Source organism: Dermacentor variabilis, chromosome 1, assembly GCF_050947875.1.
Source record: "Dermacentor variabilis isolate Ectoservices chromosome 1, ASM5094787v1, whole genome shotgun sequence".
Classification (NCBI taxonomy): domain Eukaryota; kingdom Metazoa; phylum Arthropoda; class Arachnida; order Ixodida; family Ixodidae; genus Dermacentor; species Dermacentor variabilis.
This window is the reverse complement of record NC_134568.1, coordinates 201,521,529-201,538,857: the sequence shown is the minus strand read 5'-3', so window position 1 is coordinate 201,538,857 and position 17,329 is coordinate 201,521,529. Positions and strand designations below refer to the sequence as shown.

General features: G+C 49.9%; 1 protein-coding gene across 8 annotated transcripts in view; it reads left to right on the top strand.

The window, feature by feature from the left end:
* The window catches only part of LOC142590961 (TOX high mobility group box family member 3-like), a 739,235-nt gene that overhangs the window by 703,049 nt on the left and 18,857 nt on the right, over positions 1–17,329 (top strand). For 7 of the 8 annotated variants that reach the window (XR_012830300.1, XM_075703360.1, XM_075703340.1 and 4 more), the window contains 2 exons: positions 1,348–1,470; positions 3,298–3,461. Coding sequence is in view for 7 of the 8 variants with exons in the window: in XM_075703360.1 (XP_075559475.1) it covers positions 1,348–1,470; positions 3,298–3,461 (287 nt within the window). In the remaining variant the exon portion in view is untranslated. Of the gene's footprint in view, positions 1–100; positions 143–1,347; positions 1,471–3,297; positions 3,462–17,329 lie in introns of those variants that run through there. The other variant, XM_075703367.1, reaches the window with a different exon arrangement.

The following is a 17,329-nucleotide window of genomic DNA, read 5'->3' as shown; positions in this document are numbered from 1 at the left end:
GAGGTCGAGGATGTATGCGCAGCAGGTTGGCGCCCGGTCTCTCCCAAGTCAGTGTGCGTGTATAGTTCTACAATGGATGAAGTGACAGACTTGACGACGAGATATCACTCCCGTGATGTACCACTCCGTCACTGAAATCTGGGTAGGGTAGCTCCCTGTATCAGCTCTTGTTTCTAAGCACACTCTATAATAATATGACGTACTTTCACGCCCCGTCATCCCGCCTTGAAATAGAAAGCGATAAAGAAATAAACCTGTGAACAGTTTCCGCAGCCATCTCGTGTGGCCATTCTAAAACCGGCCCCCATTAGCTAGTTCAATATGCGCAAGAAAGCGATGGATAAGTAGCGTGTTATATTCAATCCGACATACCTTTAATGCAAGAAGATAGCAGTCTTAGGCAAATTTTTGCCACTGCAGCTCCCGTGCATTTCTGCCTGGCCCTTGCGTTCTTTCATGCTTGCTTCGCAAATTTCGTTGATACTCCATTGTGAATATGTAGGGCAGGGTGGGTGTAGTCGAAGAGCGCTCAGTTTTAGCCGCGTAAACGGATCGTATAGCTAACGGAGGCTGCATAAATATGTATACGATGTTAGAAGCCAGACCTGTTTGTAATGACGCGCAACGGGCATCGCCCTTGAGCGTGCAGGATTTCCGTTCGCTGCGGGCAGAACGCCATCTCTCCCGCCTAATGTGTTTGCCTGAACGGCCGCCATGGAACGGCCGACTTCATGGGAGTTACCAAAGAATGGGAGTTGCCAAAGCGCGTCCGGTAGCTCGTAGCCAAATTGGAGCCGTAAAATGACCAGCACTGTCACGTGCATATAACTGCTGCTTTGTGTAAATGGAGGAGATAATTGAAACGGCTTTATTCGCCATCGAACGTGGGTCATATATCACGGCGGCTCACCGCTGCTGATTGCGCAAAACTGCCGGCCTCCTCATTTCCTCCTGTCGGCGTCACCACGTATGCAGTTTATTGCCTGTTTTGTTTCAGCGGCATCACGCAAAGGCTGCGTATGCGCATGGCGACAAAACATATATGATCAAGGTATACTACTCATGTGCATGGAAGTATTTCAGGATATTTCTGCGCAGGAAAACACTGTGCTTGTGCTCTCTTGTATTTACACTTGAAATAGCTACGTTTCATTCAGCAATTTAATAAAGTAGCCGTTGAGCTTAGTCTGAATGGGTCGTTGGGTTTATTTTCGACGATTAATACGCGACCTCAAGGTTATTACTCTTGATTAGGTGAAGTCATTCCCTTCACGTTTTTTGTTGTTTCCATGTTCCGTTCACGTTTGCGTTCTCGCTGCAACAACGTTTCATTTCGTGCTTGTGCAGACATTTCACACCCCTAGCTTCGGGGACGAGGAGTTCGAGATTCCACCCATCAACCTGCAGAACGTGGGCGGCCCTACGCATCCCGACGAGGCAGCCACAGCGGAGGTGGTCTACGGATCTCAGGTGAGTACGACAGTGAGCTGCGCAGGAAATTTTGGGGTCGTCTCGAAATTGAACGGCGAATTGTATAGCGTACAATCAGCACAATGGCCGACGCACCATTTGCGGCGTGTAGCGCTCCCCCGGTCGCTGAGAGAGAGAGAGAGAGAGAAACGCGGAGTTGTGTGCGTATCTCGCGGAACAGGCACAACGATATACGATTTGGCATCGAGCGCCATGCAGGACACGGGAGCCAATAAAGGTTGCGCGGAATCGCAGCACTTTGCAGGAAAATGGGATACCGCGCATTTCGGGGACAATTCTCTCCGTTTGCGCAGGAACTGGGCGATTTTGGATGTTTTTCGCTTACCAAGTTTCATAGAAGTGGCAGACATTTGAATCTGCGCGATAATCCGCAGTAGTTAGCTAACAGAATTTGGCTACTTAACTCTTTAATTAATGACTGTGAGAGGCATGTTGTGTCAGTATTGAAGTGAGCCAGACGCCGTGTCATGTAGCAATTTTTTTTTCATTCCCTTTTGCCCTTCGTCATTGGCTGGCATATAACGCCCTGCTTTTCGTTGTCGCCGGTATCGGACACTCGATGCGACGGGCAACAAGAAATGAATCGGAACGAAAAGAATCCTTACATGAAGCCACCCTATAGTACTCATATACTTACTATTCCTGCAACCGACGAGATAACGGATGCGCTTACATTGGACGATTTATTTATCCGGAAGGGACTGAAGCTCGGCTGCGCAGGCAGTGCGTGATACCAATATAACCGCTGAGCATATACAGGGTGATTCACGTAACGTGAACCAAGGATTTTAAAGAAAGTGGTCAGCCGAAACTGAATGAAACCAACGACATATGGTTTGCCGTCATGTGGCGTTCCTTAGCATATTTTGGGATTATGAAAGAATCTTAATATTCACCTTAGGGCCAAGTGCGTTTCGTTGCGTTGTAGAGGGCATTCGAAAACGACCGATCTTTTTTTTTTTTTTTTTTTTTTTTTTTTTGTGGCAACGTACATGATGCGTGGCGATTTTTTCCGGCCTTTAAAGAAAGCCCGCGAAATATGAAATAAAAACCACGTGACTACGCGCGTGCGCTGTCGTATTGCAGCGCTCTTCGACCACGCTTCGTGCGAAAGACCAGTGCGCGCGGAACGTGGCGAAGTGAGCGGCCGCGGCTCTATAGGCGTCGGCTTCACAGTGCGTCAGCATCTTTGGCGGTGGCACACGGAAAGGAAGCGCCGTTAGACCCCGATAAGCGATAGGCTGGACGCGCAGTTGAGCGCGCTGCAATACAATAGCGCACGAGTGCAGTCAAGGGGTTTTATTTCATACTTCGCGGGCTTTCTTTAAACGCCGGAAAAAATCGGCACGCAGGCTGTACGTTGCCACAAGAAATTGGATTGGTCGTTTTGAAATGCCTTCTGCAACGTTACGAAACACTCTTGGCCCTAAAGGGAATATTAAAAATTTTGCATAATTGATCATAGTTAATGAACTAATTAAGCGCAATATAAAAAAAATATCATAAGGAGCGCCACATGACGGCAAACCATATGCCGTTGGTTTCATTGAACTGCGGCTAACCACTTCTTAAAGTTCCTTGGTTCAAGTTACGTGAAACACCCTGTAGAGCGGCCCAAGCTACTGGAAGAACGCTGCATAGCGGCGCCCACAAAGGTTTTCGGAAATCTGAGCTCGTTCGTGGCCTGCGTGGCGCTTTTGAGGGTATCGTATGAGTTGAAGAATAAATGATGGTGCATGGTGGCGCGCACATGGGCTGCGCGTGCAGCGATGAAACGCTTTCGGCTCTGCTGTTTCTCTCGCGCAGCCGGGAATGGCTCCGCAGACGAGCATGGCGCAAGCCATGGGCTCCCCTATGTCGGGCGGAATGATGGAGCCACCGCAGCACTCCTATCCGGGGCCCCAGGGGCCCCCTGACATGTATCACCACGCCATGGGCATGCCGCCTCCGCCGTCCATGCATTTACAAAGGTGGGTTTCCGGGCCATCGGCCCCTTCAGCCACATCCGTGCAGTCGCGCCCTGCCTGCTTGGGGGGTGGGTCCGGCCTCTGCCAGCCAAGGTGAGGACTGCGCGCCCGGACTTTGTCCGACTTGGCCGTGAAGCGAGATGCGCGAAACCGAGCCACACGGGGCAGTAGAAGCGCGCCACGGATATCCGCGAGAATGTCATAGCCCCATTTAAATACGGCAGGATGTGGAAGTGCTAACAGCGAATCGCGTGGATATCGGTATGGACGCAGCGCAGCCTTAGCGATAAGGTGCGGAACGTGGCCCCGCTCGAATGTGCCTCGGCTGGCTTTGTGTACTGTACACTCGGTGCCAGGTTGTCTCAGCTTCTGCTTGACGCGTGCGCGAATGTTGCTCGTCAGTGTGAATGTTCTGGGATCTTCTTTTTTTTTTTTTGCTTTCATTTGTTTAGTTTGTTACATTACCGTTCATCCGTGTATATATATATACAGCGAAATACTTCACTTTTAGGATTGTTTCTTCAGATTTCGGGTTATCGATGCGGGCGGTGGTAACACAATTCTCCAACACGCAGAAGCTCACGGGACACCGAGGCGCATGCACGCAGGAGCTTGCGGCACCGAGTGAGAGCGCTGTTGCACTGAGCGATGCTGTTTACGCCCATTGCTTGTCGCTTATATATGCTTCGCTACACGTACCAAAAGCCACTCGCCTCGCCGTTGGCATTTGAGTACACCTGTTAAGATGCACATGCCAGCGCCCACTGCTTTTCGATTGCTTCTGCAAAGACACACACTATTTTTATTTCTTCGCGTTGGTTACCAGACTTATGTACTAATTGTGTTTGTGGAATGTGACAACCTATAAGAAGGTAGGTTCTCAGTGGACACTCATTTCATTAAAATACAGTTTTCTTTACTAGCTTATCGAGCATAAAAAGCATGGCAATTCACATGATTAAGTAAATAAACCGTTTTGTTAGTATAGTGTAGATTTTATGGTCTCGTTTCCGTTTGACGAAAAAGCCGGCTTGGGAGAAGCAGCTTGAACAGCTTCGCATTCGGTAGCACACATAGTAGATATTGTTCGTGCACGACGTGTTGAACTTCTGCTGCATCCCGCAGTGACTGCGCACCGTGTCGAACTTCGTCCGTCTATATTATAGCCATGTTGTCGCAGCCGTCGCTCTCTAAAACGCTGCCGACCCTCTGGTCTTGCTGGTACATTTCGTATATGTACTGTTCTGCGTTTAGTGGAAGCAGCAAGGTGTGTGTGCGTGTGTTTATGCGGGCTATCGAAGCTCCCATAGAAGGTATGGGAGCTCAGCATCATCTACATTTCACGGGGAAAAGATCAACACTTCCCATTCGGAGCTCTTAGCACCAAGTCGGTCACTGCGCCAGCTCGCATCCATCGCCGGCACTACATAAACAGAGCTCCTAAGAACATCACAAATGAAGCGCAAGCAAGTTGAGAATATGGCCACAACATCGCGTAACAATCCGGCACGAATTAGTTGCTGACCCATCTGTATTTATAGCCCAGACATTGCACCGGTGAGCCTGAGTTTTGCATGAACTTAGAGCAGTCGGTTCGACCAGATTTGGAACTAAGCGCCACATGCATATGCCCTTAGTACCAACACACATCCGTTACTTTGGTGTCAAAAGAGCGACACTACATTGCAATAATTCACAATAACCACTCTTTCATCTTCGCTAGCACAGCACGTATAGCTAAACATGTTATTTCGCGAAAGGCCGTTGAAAAGTAAACTTACTAATCAAATCTTATAAGGTTGATATCATATATATTGCCATTGCTTTCTATAGCTACGCATAAGAAAGTTCTGGCAACATTACAGAGTTCAATGTAATCACACAATCTCGGCATATCTCAGCGCTCGTCATCGCGAGCAAATTGCTGTAGTTTCGTACCCATCATTGATCGTGGATGGAAACAAACAGCCTGTGACATCACATCTTATTCTAATGCCATCGTCAGTACATTTACAAATGTTTCCATAAGTGATGTAATGGATGTATAATTTTCATCAACTCGTGTTTTGCCCCGCGCGACGTAGTCGTGCTGCTGTCGCACGAACCACTTTTCGTTCTCGCGTTCGCGAACTATGTGAATAGACCTTGGAAGCAGTGGACCTCACTTAAGGTGGACTTTTATTGGCAGGGATGCGTTTATTCTTGCAAATGCTACATTACGACTAGGTCGAGTATGATTAAAATACAATTTAGTTCCTACTCCTGTCTTTAAGCCGCAGCCACTTGTGAGAGTATACAGAAAGGAGAAAAAAAAAATTCGCACATAGAATCAGTTTTCTGTTTGTACTGTACAACATGTTTTCAACTAGGTCAACAATTAGAAACAATCTTTTATTGTCGGGACTGTTGGTTAACGTGTTGAATGCACGTGAAATCATCAGCGACAGGTCTTCTTCCGGGTTGGTTGTGGACTTGTCAGTTGCTGTTAAGATGTACTAGTCGAGGTTCTACTGCGGCGTTTATGCCGTAGTAGAACCTGTATGCCTGTATCTTATTGTACTGGCGGCAATTTGATGTTCAACGTTCACAAAAACTTGGTAATAACCTCCAAAGCTAAACAACTCTGGATCTTGGTGAGCTTTCACATACCCTCATGTCAGGCCTGGTAGAGACTCCAAGCTGCAGGAGTTATTTGATGTCCTTCTAAAGGCTGTGTAGCAACTTTGAAATGTCATTCTCATTATTAGTTCGTTCACTTGCCCGCGCATGTGCTACATAGAACGTCTCGCTAATCGCGATTAGTATAGTAAATCACTGGTAAATGTAGACAAAATGATATGTTTGCAAGGGGGCGTAAAAAATAAATAATTATAGCTAGTGCTTCATTTGTTTTGCACAAGGCTGTACATTTAGTTCTCGAGCCGGATATGAAAACTGTGAAGTGGCTGCATGCTCATGAAGGCGGATTTGGCGTTTCGTAGGTTGCCTGCATGATCGAAACTTCCCATCGCTGCGTTCTCACCTTTGATGTACCGTTCGTTGCTTCCCTCCGGGTCACTTGGCTGCGCGGTGGTCCTTATACTGCCAGAGCACACGCCTTAGTCGTTACTTGATCGACGTTTGCCGTCATTTTCTATCCATCAAGGCGAAGCCGGCACGTCCTATTCTCTATCTAGTTGAGTGCTACTCGCATGGAACACACCGGCTCTCGCTGGTGCGTTCACTGCTATGCATCTTTCTCTATTCTTTTTTTCCAAGGCTGTCTTTCTTGTCCCTTGTATTGCTTTCGTGACTACGCCCCTTTTGCGAAACGTCCATTTCAACGTGTCGCGCAACTAATGTGCCCTCCTTTTCCTGCCGTCCAAGCGCCTCCCTCGCAAGTAGATTTCGACATCGTCTTTTTGCACGGTTCCTTTATCCTAGCTTACGTCACGCAGCACGCCTGCCTCTTTACAAACCTCTGACACCACGCGGTTGACCTTGCGTTCGAAGCAGGCGCGTGCGCACGCACGCACGCACGCACGCACGCACGCACGCACGCACGCACGCACACACACACACACACACACACACACACACACACACACACACACACACACACACACAAACGCGCGCGCGCGCGCGCACACACACACACATACACACGCACACGCGCACGCACACTGCGTGCGTGCAACCTGGTGTGCGTGTGAAGAGATGTCTGTTGTCTGCAAGCCAGCTGCTTTTCGGCATTTATCATGCTTGCGTGCCCATACAGTGTCACCTCAACGCATCTACCATAATTCCCGCACTGCACTCCGACTAGGCACAATGATTTCTCAGCAGCTGTGTAGGTGTTGTACAAACAAATTCCGCGGCGAGTTTCCCAGGCGCGCGCACTTCACACTGGCACGGTGTCATCCTGAACTTTCCGCTGGCATTTTCTTACTCTTCCACCGTCAAGACACAGGCTGCTGCCCCGCAAGACATGGGTCCGTCTCGGAGATAGATCCTTCGAGCCATCAACGGGTGATCGCTCGTGTGTCTATACGTTTAGGCGATGAAGACTGCGTTGCCACCGCCGCGTCTGCTGGTGACCCAGTGGCGCTTCTAGCTCTCCGTCCGCTGCGGCCAGCAGTCGTAACCTTGACACGGTGCGTGCTCCGAACGCGCAGCCAGCAAGCGCCTGTGCCGCGGTGAGCAGTGGCAGGTGTGCGAGCGTGCTGTATGGCCGCAGTCTTCAAACCTATTGTTGCCGGTCGACCATTAAGATGCCGTCATTTACCTGGCACCGATCGCGCGGCTTACACAAAACTCTTCCTAGCAAGGACCTTTTAGCATTTTCGCCGGAAGCTTCCTGCTGTCTCTACAAGAAGCGTGGTGTATATGCTGTTTCATTCGCCCTTGCTTTTACCGCGCCCCTTGTTTTATGTGGGAGGACGTGAAATATATTTTCTAAGTTCCGTAGTGCGCGGATGTAAAATTTGATCTGCGCCGGTTGAGCTAGTCTCGTAAAGGACGCGGGACTCGCGCGCCGTAGTGCCAGTGAACGTACATCTGGTGCAGATGCCTTCCATAAAATTTGTGAAATTGGAGCATTAACGAGAAAGAAGAAAGGGGGAGGGGAAAGGAAAATATTCGTGACGAAGGTGTATTTAAACATTCGACGTGGTCATCTATACCTGCCCGCTTATATAAATATATTAGTGGTGTATCCTCATCTCATTCTGTTTTGTTTTGTAAAGTTGGTAGGTGCCATTAACTGCGCCCTCCACCCGCTCATCCAACTGGAACGCGATAACCTTATGGCGTCCAATCATTCGATGATTACCCGGCGACATCGCTTTAGCAGAAGCCCGGCTCCACACAGAGCCGTGCGCAATCCAACACCCCTGTCGTACACCAGCACGTGCTGCGACACGTGACATGGCTTCTCTGCTCCTTCTCCCCGCTCACACCGCCAGTCCGTGAGGATGCATCTTGTTCAATATTTTCATTGCTTTTAAGTAAAGGGAACAGGACGGAAGAAACGTTACCTTCCTTCTGTCAGCATTCCAGCCATTTCTTCTTTCTCAACAGCGCTGCAAATATTCAGTACACGTATCTTTGATTTATCATCCCGAACCTCCCACGACTCCTCGAGGCAATGCTTTCAGGCAATGAGCGTTCGCGTACGCAGCGCTTCTGTCAGTCCTTGGCAGTTCAGGGCGACAAATACAAGAGACCCAAGTCAAGCTTCTAACGAGCCCTGCACCAAGAAGACATGCCTCACTAATTCCAGGATTGAGGCACTGTGACATCTTGATTTGACATTTTGATTCAGATGGTGCAGTACCAGACCAAGAAGCATACTGAACACGACGCTAAGCACTGTGTCGAGTTTGCTTCTCAAGCTGTTTGGTATACTTCTCGATCGTTCATGTCACCGAAAATACGCGTCCACATTTTATATGCCCGAAGAAGGGAGTTCACGAAAAAAAAAAAAAGTTCGGCAGAGACACTTGCGACTGCTTACGTGTGGGAATGCGAAAACATTGTAGTCGCTTTGAGGAACTATTTTCGCCGAGGTATTCATCTGTATGTCGTCATGCATTTTGTAAACTTGCACGGCATTCTTTTTTTGTGTTTCTTTGCTTCGTCTTCTGCGGCGTGCTTCCGTGGGCGACCACGTTTCACAGATGCTGCATAGGTAGACGCTTCGGAGCGCATGCCAGTATACACAGCACCGATAAAATCCGAAGAGCAAGCACGGGAGGCAGCGACCTGACGTGTACAATGATGCACGGCACACCTCATTTTATGCGCTCTTGATCTGACATCGAGATTGAATCGCAGTAGAGACAACGCCGATGAAATCCGAAAAGCAACTGACACGTTGGAGGCAGTGACGGAGCCACTGACGTGACGTCTGCAGTGACGCACGCACTAGGCGCAACTTTAGTTGATCATAACCGTGGAGCCACCGTGGCGTCGGGGAAGCGTGCTCGTGTCGCACCCCGGAGGTCTGAGCGCGATCCCCACCCAGAGCGAAATGTACCAAATTTTCTTTTCAATTCCATTTATTGACTTTGTTTACAGAGACCTGTCTGACAAATTTGACGTCAATCCTGGCATTTTAGACGTGTTCTTGCTCGTCGCGCTGTCGTACATTAGGTACCACCTTTCGGTCACGTCGTCGACGACATTATAATGCTTTCGCGTTAAAAAGTTGTTTTGCGCGAAGTGACGAAAGTGACAGCAAGGTTCAGCGTGTCGCCGAAACTACGATACTTTAACAATATGCGGGGGCGGGATGTGGGCGCAGTCCAGGCCGCGGCGGCCGCATATCGATGGGCCGAATCGCAAGAACGCCCGTGTTCCGTGCATTGGGGCACGAGCCCCTGGTCTTCAAAACTAATCCAGAGTCCCCCACTACGGCGTGCCTCATAATCAGATCGTGGTTTTGGCCCCGTCAGAGCCAATTTAGAATTCAACGAACAAGCCAGGCGAGCTTGCGATCGCTGAGAGACGGTATGAACCTGTAGCTAGCTGGCCGTCGGATTCGGGGCCGACAGCCCTTGCGATCCATCCGCAGCTTGTAACAAAGTGCCTATACAGTGGAACCCGGCTATGTCGAGCTTGAAGGATATTGCGAAATAGCTCGATATATCAATAATTCGATATATAAAATTAAAAATTTGATACAAAATTCTTCAGGGGCATTTTACAGCTGTTTGTTATACACAATAACTTGTTATATCATGGTTCGATATACCCGGGTTCGACTGTATTTGTCAACACAATCAATGTCTCAATATTTATGTTGCTATTAAGTGCAAATACTATTCGTTTTCCCGACGCCGTTGGTACAGATGAAAAAACACGCCAGCCAGGCGAGCTGCTTTGTTTAGACGATTGCTGCGGCGTCTCCGCTGACCGCTTCCGAGTCGAAATCACGCCAACGATTTACTATTTCGCGCAACGATTTGTAGCAAACACACTTTCTAGGTCACTTTGTTCTATAAGATATGTTGTGTTCCAAGTGCCGCCGTCAGCGGCGAAAGAGGCCAGCGTCTCGACGAGGGAGAAAATCCGAGGACACCTCAACACTTTCTATGAGTTGTAAATTCGAAAGCATTAATGTCCAATTGAATGCCGCTGGGCGGCCCTTCGAGTAATGAACTTCTCGCGGGCAAGCGAGCGCGTTCAGACGCTTCGCGCGTTTAGATTTGGCCTTACCGAGGCGCAGTCAGCTTGCGCGGACGAGTAACGCGCTGATAACACAGGCTTCCGAGAGCGAGGGCGCCGTGTGTCGCGGCGATGCCCTCTCCCTTCAGGCAACTGGGGACGAGGACTTACGGAGTCGCCATCTGTCGGAAGCGCCTCCCTTGTGTAGTATGAGGGATCACGCGGCGCGCTCCTCATAGGTTTCGCTTACGGCGCTCAATAAAAACACCACGCGGCAGCCCTCCTAGACATCTATGTAAGTACTCTCAAAACGAGGGAAGTTTTTGACTGTCGATGTAATAATCTTGGGCAAAGTGAAAGCACAGAATCGTTTACAGACGCTATCTCTTTACCGAATACGTACAGTGAACGCCACTGCGCGCGGTCGCCGCGATGAAGTCTCCCGAACCGGCTTCTTGCCTTAAGGGTAGGCAAACGCTGAGAGTAAACTATGTGAAATATGTTCTTATAGTGGGCTGTCTGTATTACCAAATGGAGCATAACAGAAAGAAGCCTCAATGCAGCGATCGCACGCGTTCGCAGCGACCGACTGCGCGTCGGCATACATGTCGAGCACAATGTTTTGCTTTCACTGTGAGCGCGTTTTCGCACCGTGCCGTGAGCTTTAGGCTGCAGCACATGATCATTTGACAGTTCACTAGCTACCATTGTTGCGTGGACGCTATCAGAGCTGTTCAAAAATAATTTGGTTATAGAGACTTCGACGCCTACGGCGACTGTGATGTACCGTCGCGACGATTCAATCTTTTTTTGACCTAAATTCTTGGACATTTCAATATTATTTCTCAAGTTGCCTCGCACTGTATGTTTATCGGTCTTCTCAGCGTGCGATTTCCCTCTGCTTCTTTTTCGTAATCCAGTGCATTAATTCATAACACGAACATGACCATATACCATGTCTTTTATTTAATGTGCGTCTTACCGCTCCCTTTCCGTTCCAGTGAACTTGTCAGTATCTAGTATCAACAAGTCCATAGACCAAACTGTCATGTCATTAGCCGGGCAGCAGGCGCGGGCGAGCGTCTCAGTGCGCGTTTTCTGCTACTCACCGAACATCGCGCAGTCCCGGTGCCGTAGCAGAAATTTTCCTCGCGTCTGTGCTTGCTGCATACCCGAGTTGTAGCCGATGGCTGACTGCTGGTTCTAACTTTAGCGAGCCAACCTTCACGCAGCTCCTTGTCCTGCGGCTACGTGTGAATAAAGCTGACACCGGGCTCCGTTGCGTACGTCCTGCACTGCGACGCCTAGCAGTAGCCTACCATGCTGCACGCCTCCAAAGGGAGCCACTGCCTATTATAGTACTTTCAAATGTCAAGCAGACACCCAAGGCGGTAAAGCTTCACCACTTATCAGAACCGCAGTGCAGGTGGGACTTCAAACTTTCGTTTTCAAAAGCTCGCTTCGGCGCTTCCGAAGCAGCCGACGTGGCCGCTGTGTCCACGTGATCCCTCATGCCACGTCACGCCGACGGTGGCGCTAGCTTTTCCATTGGTGGAGCTCGCCCCAACACCGCGGCAGCAGGTGTTCCCTTTCGCCCGCTCTGCGCCGTCGATGCCCGGGCTAGCAAGCGCGAGAATTGGAAGTTTCGCTGCTACAGACGCTGCCTGATTTTTCGTTCAGTGGGCCGTTTGAATTTTTCGCATAGAAGAAGCACCGGGATGATCGTAGCGGCGAGGAACATGCTCGCCGGCCCCGCCCCGGCAGGTCTGCCACGTGGCCATCACATACACGCTAGCGGCGCTGCCATTGGCTGCTGCCGTCTGACCGACGCGGCAGACGTGCGACCTCATCCAGCAAGTCGGTCACACGCGCGGCGTGCGATCTGACGCCGCATGCGTCCGAACCTGTTGAGTGCGGCTGTTGATGCGAATGGATGTACGATTGAGCGCACGAAAAATCGCACGACGTGTCTCGCACTTAGTTGCTATCGCAATAAAACGCGCGGCGTCCCAATCACTGGCAAGAGTCCTCCTCGGCTGATTCAGTTGAGGGCGGACGCGGGCAGTTTTCGCAGGAGCAAGCAGCGGTGACAGCCGGGAGACTGCCGATAATGAAATTAGCGCGTCGCGTTCGCTACCATCGGGCGATGTCTACTCACCTCCCCAGCACCTGCCATTTTTTCACAGGCGTTGGGCTATGCTTAAAGCCATGACGTAGCGTATAACTTGATAGGCCGGCTGCTATAAAATAGGTGCGGTTTACTTGTAGCCGTTTCATTGGACATACATCCCCGTCATGGAGGAAGGCAAGCTCAGGAAAGTCCCGGCTAAGTCGACTACTTTGGAGAAAGTGTGGTGGAACACGCTTGCTTTTCGCAGTGGAACACTGCGACTGGTGGTCCTAACCCACGTCACCCTACCGACCGCGCCTCCTTCTCCTACTTCGGCGGGCGAACGCGGGCTGCATTGACACTTTGCACGTCTGCGTTTTCACTGCGCGCGCAGCTGACCTAGCGTTGGATATACAGTTGAAACTCTATTTAACGACGTGATGAGCACACTCAAATTATTTCGTTAAATCTGGAAGTTTGTAAAATCGAGAAAGGAATTTTTCGGTCCTTCGAAATCTAAAGTTGCAGCGTAGCGACACACAAGAGCTATCGCGTCATTGTATTTGCCGCTAATCCACCCATATGTCACCCATATGTCACATAAACCATGAAATAACGAAAGCAACCACCGCCGCCCCTACCGAGGCGGTGTTGAGTCCGCTGTTCCGTGCATGGGTGCGGCGTGCAGCCTCGTCATAGTAAAGCTAGGGCTGTGACTAGGGCGCCGAGATGTTTTAACGCGATAGCTTTACAGAGCACCCTCGAAGAAAAAGTAACGCCAGCTCCACGCAGGGAAAGCTGTCAAAACAGCGAAAATGGTGGTCGTTTTCTGAAGTTTTCTGAAGTTTTCTGAAAATGGTGGTCGTTTCTGAAGCGATTCCTCCGTGGGAGGAATCGCTTTGCGTCGACGTCTCTACTCGGCCTCCTTCTCGAAGTTGGGGGAAGCTCGCATCTGCTGGTGCTTCGCTTGGGTTGCCCTCTCTTGAAAGGGGGATTGGCTTGCCTCCACCGGCGCTTGGCTTGAGCTTCCCGTTCTCTACGGCGGTAGCGACTTCCCTCCGCTGGCGCTTTGCTTGTGCTTCTCGCTTTCGAAGTTCGGGATTAGCGCGACGTCGGCGCTGCCTTTCTCGTGCGAGCTCCCGCTGCCGTTCACGCCGAGCGGAATCCGTGGGGCGAAAGGGCGCGCGCCGGCGAAACACATGCTCTTATACCCATCTCCGCCCCTCCCCCCTCTGCGCGCCCTCTGATTTGTCCGCTCCCATCCCGGCGGGGCCCCGATGGATGGATGGATGTTATGAGCGTCCCCTTTGGAACGGGGCGGTGGATGGCGCCACCAACCTCTTGCTACTATACTGCCTAATGTCCTCCCTAGGTTAAAAGAAGAAGAAAAAAAGAACGCGGTGAAAAACCAGCTCCTACCTTCGGCCGGCGCGCCCTCTGACGGTTAGCTCCGGAACCTGCCTCCCTGCATGACACCGGACGCCGGACGGCGAAGGCTCGACTTAGAACAGCTCCGCTGTTAAAACCCGTCTGTGTAAAATTGAAAAGGAATCATCGCTTTTCTTACTTACTTACTTTTCTTACTACGCTTTTCTTATTTATTTCAGGAAAAACTTCGTTAAATCGAGTTCGGCCAAGTTAGTTTCGTTAATTCGGGTTGATGACAACTTCAAATCCTATGGGTACCTGCGGGGGAATAGAAATTTCTTCGTTAAATCGGGAACTTCGTAAAATCGGGTTTCGTTAGATCGAGCTTTAACTGTAGCATTCGTTCGCGTGACTTTTCGTGAAAATAGCCAAAGAAAGCTATTCGTTTGAAAATAATACATACACTGGCTACACACTGTCACAGATTTATACAAGATTCCGCACCACATATTAAGTACCGCATCATTGTTCGACGCTCCCGCTCGCGATGTCGCTCCCTTCGTCATCGAAGTAGTGTATACCGAAGCTTACTACTTTATCAGTACTCTCCCAAAGATGATCGCTGTGTGCATGTATGGGTTGTGACAGGTAACTTTGGGTGAATTTATTTCAACACGAAAGTGTTCTATGCCGAGCGCCACTGGAAATCTGTCCCTTGTATGTACGTCATGCAATCATCGTCGTCACGAAAATCCGCGAGATGGCCATACTTTGACGTTTTGAGCCTATACCTAATTGTTAGCAAAGTCGGCATAGAACGGTTTGCTTTATTGAAGCAGTTGTGCTCTTGAAGACGTATATTTGTTTCAGTGAGGATATTTAGGTATTATTTGTATTACCACTGAGCGATTCCGTAGAAAATATGGCCGGAACCCTGGTCACATATAAGGGTGGTAAAGGTCGTAATGCTTGGAAGTGTTTTGCGGTTTAACTAAGTCGGCGTCTGCGGGCGACGGCGTTTCTGGCTCATTTCTCCGCGGCGACTCTCCTTCTAACGTGCATGTGCGCGCGCGCGCGATGCTGCCGGAGCGCAGCTTCGCCACACACGCACTCACCGGCGCGTAGGATACACCTTGTAGCCTTCAGGGTGCTGTTTACGCTGCGCAGCAGTGCAGGCCTTGCGTGCTTGCTATCGCTGCCATTGCTTAGCCTTCGTCCTTCGCCCTAACGTGTTGTTTTTCGCAAAGGAGCACTGGGACTGGTACCTCAAAAGTCAACGTTGCCATAGCGACCGCGCTCCTGAAGCTCTCGCTGCTGCTCTCGGCCTCTGAAAAGTGAGATAAGATTTCTCGGCCTGTGTCTTTCTCGCAGCACATTCTGTTCGCGAGGCAAGCTGATGTTGGAGCGGGGTGTATAAGCTTGAAAGTTGTGTTTAGGGTCTATGAGCGTGAGTGTCAACCAGCAACAAAGACGCCTAAGTTATTACCGGCGTGGGTCTTATTCACTAAAACTATTACAGAAGTCCCGTAGGCTTTGTTCTGACGCGCGACGGCAGCACACTTCTGGCGGCTTGTAGCAAGTTCAAAGCACGCGCCTATCTGCTCCGGCGAGCGCAAAGAGAGATGGCACACTAACATGGCTGCATTTCCGGCTTCGGAAACCTGAGGTCAGGGCCTCTCCTGTTTTTTTTTTTTTTTTTTCCTTTCCTCCATGCTCCGGGGCCTCCATGTGCTCCGTGGTTCTCGGGAACGAATAGGCCCACAAGGTTGCTGGAGTATCGTTGCCAACAGATACTTGAATTTGCTTTATATTTTACTAATGAGGCTTCGGCAACAAAGTGTTAGTGAGAAGTGGGTGCTGCTCTCGAGATCCGTGCTCGGTTTTTTGGCCGGCTTAACAAGAGCGCCTGTATTAGCTGAACATGACCTCCGAGAGTTTACGGCGCCCGCGGCCATCTGCGGCAAGCGAGGTGCGCTGCCAGATCTTAAAGGCCATACATTAAGAATGTTTGCGTGGAGTTACTGTTTAGAGTTCGACGTCTGTTTTCCACGTACGCTCCGTTACCATTAGTTAAGTGCAGTCACGTGGAACTCCGAATAGCTGCAGAGGAGCCACCCTAACAGTGACAACATGGCAGCGCCCATACAGCGCCGACCACCCGCTTCGATCCGAATTCGCGTTTGTTATTGGCGCTCCGCCCTGTCAGCAAGAAACAAGCGGCTAAATCCGTCATCGCTAAGTCTCATGTCAAGCTGAAGTCAAATCATTAGATATGTTTTGTCGTTATTATTGAGGTCGGCTGTTTGTTTTCACGCTGCTAGCACTACAGAAATGGCACCAAGCCGTAAAACTGGTTTGATTTCTAGTTAGCAGGTGGCGTCACAGCATTAGCATTGGGGATGCGTTGACGATGCGGAAAGCTATGAAAGCCTAATTGTTCACTACATCATTAATTTACTACCCCGCTCTAGCATGGTACGCCGAATCCCGGCCACGGCGGCCGCATTTCGATGGGGGCGAAATGCGAAAACACCCGTGTACTTAGATTTAGGTGCACGTTAAAGAACCCCAGGTGGTCGAAATTTCTGGAGCCCTCCACTACGGCGTGCCTCATAATCAGAAAGTGGTTTTGGCACGTAAAACCCCATAATTTTAAAAAAAATTAGCATGGTACGCGATGATGGTGGCGAGCAAACGCCAAGTAGACGCCAAATAGATGCCGAGCAGACGTTATGGCGCAGGCAAACATTTGTAAGGGCATTCGCCCGTACTACTTGCTAAGGAGGCTGTAAGGTAGCTGCAGGGAAAACGTATAGGTAAAGCAAAGCCTTGCTGTCGCATGCATGTAAACACAGCTTATGGTAATGGTGTCAAAACATTTTATTTTATTTTCGTCAATCCACCAATCATGGAGCATGTAACATGATGGCAAGCATGCTGAGCAGACGACGCGGCGCGGATGTGCACATCTCGAGGGGCATTCGGCCTTCCTATTGGCTAAGAATTCGTGTAGCTTTCACAGTGCTGCAACCAGCGTGTGAGATGAATCTCCTCTGTAGTACCTTTGCGGCCATCAGAGTGTAATAAATGAAATAACCCCTGCGTGAACGAGAGATGGGTTCACTGCACAAAAGTGGATTGCAAGATGGCGGACCTATCTCCAACTCTGGTTCCCTGTGTACAGCAACTCTATCGCATTTAAAAGCATGATATTAGAAGCTACCGCTTGCCTATCACATTACGAGGG